The 6375-nt window shown below is 42.4% G+C and overlaps 1 protein-coding gene across 1 annotated transcript in view; it reads right to left on the bottom strand.

Annotated features, from left to right (window-relative positions):
* Positions 1-4698, bottom strand: part of LOC101860761 (toll-like receptor 6) — a 7464-nt gene extending 2766 nt beyond the window's left edge. The window contains exon 1 of the mRNA XM_005105373.3: positions 1656-4698. Within this exon, the coding sequence (XP_005105430.1) occupies positions 1656-4355 (2700 nt within the window). The 5' untranslated portion in view covers positions 4356-4698. The remainder of the gene's footprint in view (positions 1-1655) is intronic.
* Between the last annotated feature and the right edge of the window lie 1677 nt (positions 4699-6375).

Raw genomic sequence — 6375 nt, 5'->3', positions numbered from 1 at the left:
GTCTTGGTATAATTGGTCTTGGATTACACAGTACCTAAATATAGCAAGGCAGACCCGTCATTTGCACACCTACACACGTAACACACAGGGCGGCTGTGCTGAGACGCAGCGAGTGTGCCTCGCGCTCGCGGAGACACAGGCGCCAACCCACAATGCGGCTGTGCTGACACGCACACGGCGTGCGCCAAGCCGGCCTTACGCTGGTCCCAGAGTGGCTCTGTAGGTCTGACCTGTAGCTCGCAGAGATTGCAGAAACAAAATCAAACACACCTGCAGCTGCGCGCGGCGATAGTTTACATTGGTCACAATGCAAGGCTAGATCTAGATCTAGATCTAGAATCTAGAGAAGCACTCCTAGATCTAGGCCTACGACAACAGTCGAAACTAGGTCAACCTCTCGATTCGAAGTTTCAAAGTAAGATAAAGTGCATTTCTGGGTGATTTTGTGGCCAAGTGTTGATGCTAGCATCAATATTTAATAGTAAATCACCTAATAAATCTTACTTCTTGTTGATTTTGATGAGCTGAGAAGAGTTTCAGTCGAAAACAAACACGAAGCGAGGCGACACATGTCCGCCATTTTTACAAAACTGTTGAATAGCACGTCTGACGCATCGCGCAGCTCAGCTGACAAAAAACAGACGACACAGCAACGTTGCTTAAGCACACGATAATGTATACATTCATTTGCACAGTGCGAGCCAGGCGAGCTACAGGTCAGACCTACAGAGCCACTCTGGGACCGGCCTTAGGGAGGTCTGGGTGGAATGAACAAAACGCCACTTGTGAGAATCAACGAATGGCTTTGTTCACTGGACTACATCGCGCGAGCGCTGGAACCTCACGTCGTATCCTTATTTTCATCAAGGTATCCTTCAAGTTGACATCTGTATGCACGACAAAGCACCTTCTCACAGGGGCAACGCTACTAGACAATTCTTAGAAAACCAAAGGATAGTAACGATGGAGTGGTCACCAGTAAATAGCCCTGATATGAATCGTACAGATAATAATTATGAAGGCACTCGACTTTGCTCCCAAATTTAGACGCTTTGTTTGCAACTTTATGTGACAGTTGGGATGAAAAGACAGAACATTACGTCCAAAATTTAACAAATTCCAAGGCCAGAGGTTTTGAGCTCTACAAAACCAATGGCTTTTAAACAAAGTACTGATGAGCACATATAATGGTAAATCCATGTTTTCTATATTTTCCAATCTGTTTAAAACTATCTAATAAAATATTTATTGTTTATTGCAGAAACAAAATCAAAATGATTTGAAATGCAATGCACGTGCATTCCACCAATATAAAAGCACTTCAACACACGCACAAACACACTTTAAAAAATTGTTTGATTACATTCATTTTGCCAAGTCTTTTTTTTTTAAAGGTTAATTTTGAATGATCCTATCTCGGGAGACTCTAATCACATATGAAATGTTAATGTCAGATGATGCAGAATTTATTCAGTTTTATATTGCTCTACTGCATAAGTGAGTAGCTCAAGGCTTTAAACACGATGGTTGAGTGAATACATATTCAACTTTCTTTTGGACGTCACTGCATTATCAAATTTTGTTTGGATTGTTAATCGCCCTGAGTGTTATATCATAAAATAATGTGTACAAACTTTTAGCACAGTTACTGTTACCTTGATGGTGAAGTGTGCCCAGGGGTCATCGTCCAGAAACTTGTGAGTGACCACGAGAAGCAAACGCCAGCTCGCATTGATCGCTCGCACAATGGCATCCCCCATGGTTTGGTTTGCCAACATGTCCCGATCACGGATGTAGGTGGTCAGAGACAAGCGACCCTCGATGAACTCTCTCAGAGGGAAACAAGGGAAGCGGTAGTCCCGCTCAGCGTAACCAATGAAGACACCCACAGGATAATCCTCTCTCTTTTTCGGTCGGAACTCGGGCATCAACGCTCTCAGGACGAAGGCCTTCACGAAGGTTCTGTTCCGGAAATAAACGACCACGCTGAGAACGGAGAGGAGGAGGCTTAACAACAGCGAGAGTGAAATGAGGAGGGAGGTTCCCCCAAAGCACTGTCGCCAGAGTACCTTTGGGTGCGGGATGTCTTGGGTGAAGGAGACCACAGCTCCTTTGCTGATACAGGTAAAATTGGCAGCTTTGTCGAGGGCGATGTGAGTAGATCTTAACCACAGCAGAAACTGAATGTTATCACAGGAGCATGACAAAAGATTTCCGTCTAAGAGTAAGGTAAAGTTGGACTGTTTACGATAATGCTCGTCCAGTTTTTTCATTCCCTCTAATGTAAAAAAAGACAGGGAATTATGTGCCAAATTCAGGACTTGTAAACTTGGTGTGTATCTTACGTCTATCGGAAGGGAAGAGAATCTATTTCGGCTAATGTCAATTATCTCCAGCTCTTTATTTGCCTCAAAAGTGTCTGGCGCCATGACGCTGAGATCATTATTACTTAGGACCACTTGCTTTAATTTTAAAACATTTTTGAAAAGTCTCCTCCCACGAGAAGTCAAAAAAGAGTCTTGTATGTTACAGAAAGATAAATCAATATATTGAATATTTGGGAAATGGTCGAAATAAGTGTCAGTGAACTCTGCGAGGTCGTTGTGAGAGAAAATAAACCTCTTAAGATTTTTCAGGCCCTTTATACTACCTCTAACATTGCGGAAGCCGTTCCTGCTGAGGTCAAGTTCCTCCAGTCCAGTGGCGTTGAAATACTCTACCTCATTACAGACTCTTGTTGAGTAATCTAATACAGAGGCTGAATTATTGAGCTTTCGTAATGAGCTGACCAAGAGAACTTCATCAGGACTTATGCAGTCCACAATTTCACTTCCATCTGGGTCACAACGGGAAGTAGATCTCTCGTTGTTCAAGTCGCGAAGCCCGTCGAGGTACTGCTTTTTGATATTGTCTCTAAATGACCACATTTTCTTACTATATGTCACCGACAGTTCCGTAAGTGAAGTCCATAGATTTATATCTAAATGAAATTGGTCATTTCCTGACAAATCAAGAACTCTGGTGCAAGTGTAGAGGGAGGTCAGCCCTTCACTGAAAGCAAAAGTAAGGCTAGCAATGTTGTTCGATTTAAAACTTATTCGCTCTGAACAGATGTGCGGCAAATACCTATACTTCCAAAGCTCACTGCAGTCTCCAATAAAAGGAAATCTGTCTACCTCACTTTTGGGGCAGCCTGAGTATGAGTTCAAGAATACTTTCTCATGAAGGTTAACGTTATCGAAAACGAGTTCTGTCAGCAGCCGTCCTACAAATGGTTTAAGTGCCTGAGCGCAATTGCCGAAACCGACTGCGCTGTTTGATAACACAAGTGTTTCCAGGAATCTCAGAGGTACGAAAGTATCCTCTTCAATAACTTTAAGCTGTGGGGCATTCACAATGATAAGTTGTGTTAATGAGGAGTTCCAAAAAGCTCGAAAAGTTTGATTAGAAAGAGTGTCAGAAAAAAGGGACATCTCTAAACGAGTTAATTTCTCAAACAATCTTGTGGATACAGTATGCTCCTCAAGTTCTGGCCCAAAGATGTCAAGAGTGAGAAGTTGTAGTTTGCTTAGATGTCGTATTTCTACGATGAACTGATTGAAATCGCACATGTCCGTCGAGGGATAGTTGTAGTTTGCCCTGAATTCGCGCAAAGCAGGGAGATGTTTTAGCACACCCGCCTCTTCGTCGTCATCCAACATAGCCCATAAAAAACATGCATAATAATCGTCCAGGCCATTGTGCTCAAGGTTAAGAACTTCTAGTTTCTCAAGGCCATAAAAAGCATCATCTTCAACATAATTTATAACATTATTAGTGACACTCAGAGCACGGAGTAGGGAGAGTTTGGAGAAAACATTCTTTTCAATACTGTCCAAACAGTTATTGTCCAGCCAAAGGATTGTAGTGTCGATTGGGAACCATTCAGAACATAGAGTAACAAGACGTTTACCCTTGCAGTCCACAATGACGTCATCAGCTTGGACGGTAACAGTACACGGAGAGTTCTGCGTGCTACACGAGGATGGCTCCGGTGTCGACCCCGTTAGGACTTCCTGTGCATACTTCTTTGTCGACGTGTCTGCAAACTGCTTGCTGCCCAGGTCCAGTGTCGGGTCATCGACTTCCCCCCAATCAGTTTCCTCCCCTGAACCCGAATATGTAGATAGCGCCGTAGAAGAACGTTCTGAAAGTCCTAGTGAAGTATTCAGGGTTGGGGTTGACTCCTTGGTGTGCGATGTTGTGGCCGGGGACAGGTCACTGCCTTGTTGGGAGGACTTCATGCAGCCCAAAGCCAAGACCATAAACAATAGAACTATAGGATTTCTGTTTGGAAGTGATTTAAGCAAAGCCATTTTGCTTTTCAGTTTTCAGCTGATTCCTTATCACGTTTTCAACTACTCTGAAGCAAAACGTCGTTGGTGGGTATACCTGTGAACAAGAATGGGTTCAATATTGGGGAAACAATGTAGTAACCATGACGTCACTTCAGAAATTCATTACAAAAATTTCACAGAAAGTTGCAACTCACTATACCGTTGCATAATCACATGAGATAGCAGTCAAGCTATTCTTCGAATAATATGGTGTAAATCAAAGGGATCATAAAGTACCATAAATCCTTTTTACTGAAAACAACCTAAAATTAGAGTTACTTGCAAATTATTTTCTTCCACGAGTACATTCACATTTTTTTTGCAAATTGTGCAAAGTTAATCCGGTTTGAAATCCCATCGGTACTTAACATACACCGTGCATCAAACGTAAGTTTTAAGACTTAGTATAGTGTCGGTGTAGTGACCCCCCCCCCCCCCCCCCCCGTTCTGTTGTTTTACTATACACTTTTTTCGTTTGAAAATGGTATCCAACATTTATTCATCATTTCTTCAGGCTGATATATTTGATGCATTTTTCTCTGTTTTTATCATAGTTTAGGGGATCAGACATTAAGTGACTAAGGCCCCCTTCAGACGTGTCATTCATCGACAAACTGACAGTTTAACCGACAGACGCTAGATCTGGGCCATCGTTGAACTGAAATTTTGTCGACGAGAGAAGTTCCATGTAGACGTACAGTTTGTTTTTTTATCCTTAAAGTGTCAGTCCTTGACAAAACTCACAAAACACAAAAACATTCACTTAGTAATCCGGCACTAAATTGTGTTCTCCGCGTGATTTTGACTAATTTTGGGTCGCTGATCACGGAAATCATGTAATTTTTCAAAAATTTGACCAATATTTATAAAAATATTTGAATGCATTTTCAACTCCGCCTGGGGCAACATCAAAGAAGCCGCTCCCTCGTCGTCAGGCGTTCAGTTCGCGGCCCGAAAATATCTGGCTTCGTCAGATATCTGGTCGCTGGACTGAGAACCCTTCGATATCGAGAGGATTTCTTGTTCCCACGCTCAGTTTTACCGTTAAGTTGACTGGATGCCCGCCATTCTTTCGATATCCTACAGTTTGTCGATCAATGAACTGTACGTGTAAATGGGGCATTAGGCCCTTTTGGTTCTGACAAAGACCATCTTGACCTTATTTCTAGAGAAAATAAAGTATCATAAAACTACAAATCGGTTGGGTTTCAAAAAAATATCTCTAAAAGGAAAAAAAAAAAGAATAAGAGTTACGTACTAATTATTTTCTTCCTAGAGTACATCGATATTCTTAATGAAAATAGTGCAAGATTAACCCGGTGTGCAATTCCACAAGTACTTAAGTGACATACCGTACCACAGACAAACATTTTTTAAATAAAAACTTATTACAGAGGAAAAAAAAATAGCCGCCAGTTATCGGAAGTTGAGTGTTTCTCATTGTTTTGTTCTCCTAAACTGAGCATTGCCATATGGCCGCCATTCTTCACTTTCCATAACAACTTCTCTGCGAAACGTATGCACCATCGTCTGTGCTTTGGTGTTCGGCTGTTGCACACGGGAGACCTGCTTTCGGCTTCCGAGTGAGGAGTACATTTTTATCGAGTATCTCGGTCTTTCTGCTGTGATGTTGTTTTTCTTTCGTCCCAGGTTGGCCCCGGTAGGCAGGGTCGGGAGCCTGCCTACTAATAAGTGATCTGGACTGATAGTGTCGATCGGGGTGTAAAGAGAGGAGGGAGAAGTATATGTGCGCCATTGACAGCGCTACAGTTGTATTACACCCAAACGAAGTTATACTACAAACTACAAGTCTACGGTTGTTATAATTTGACAGCGCTCTCGGTCCTGGCCAGAGACTTGAATACCCTAGATCCTACATTGTCGTGATTGCATCTCTTTTCTTTGTATAAAAACTTTTACCCACGGGGCAGTGCCACTGACTGTAGTGTCTTTAGGCCATTCCTAAAGGGGGGACATTTCTCGTTCAAGCATAGTAGAA

The sequence above is a fragment of the Aplysia californica genome, unplaced genomic scaffold (assembly GCF_000002075.1).
Source record: "Aplysia californica isolate F4 #8 unplaced genomic scaffold, AplCal3.0 scaffold00468, whole genome shotgun sequence".
NCBI classification, from domain to species: Eukaryota; Metazoa; Mollusca; class Gastropoda; order Aplysiida; family Aplysiidae; genus Aplysia; species Aplysia californica.
The sequence above is the reverse complement of the archived record's forward strand: the minus strand, read 5'-3'. Positions and strand labels throughout refer to the sequence as shown.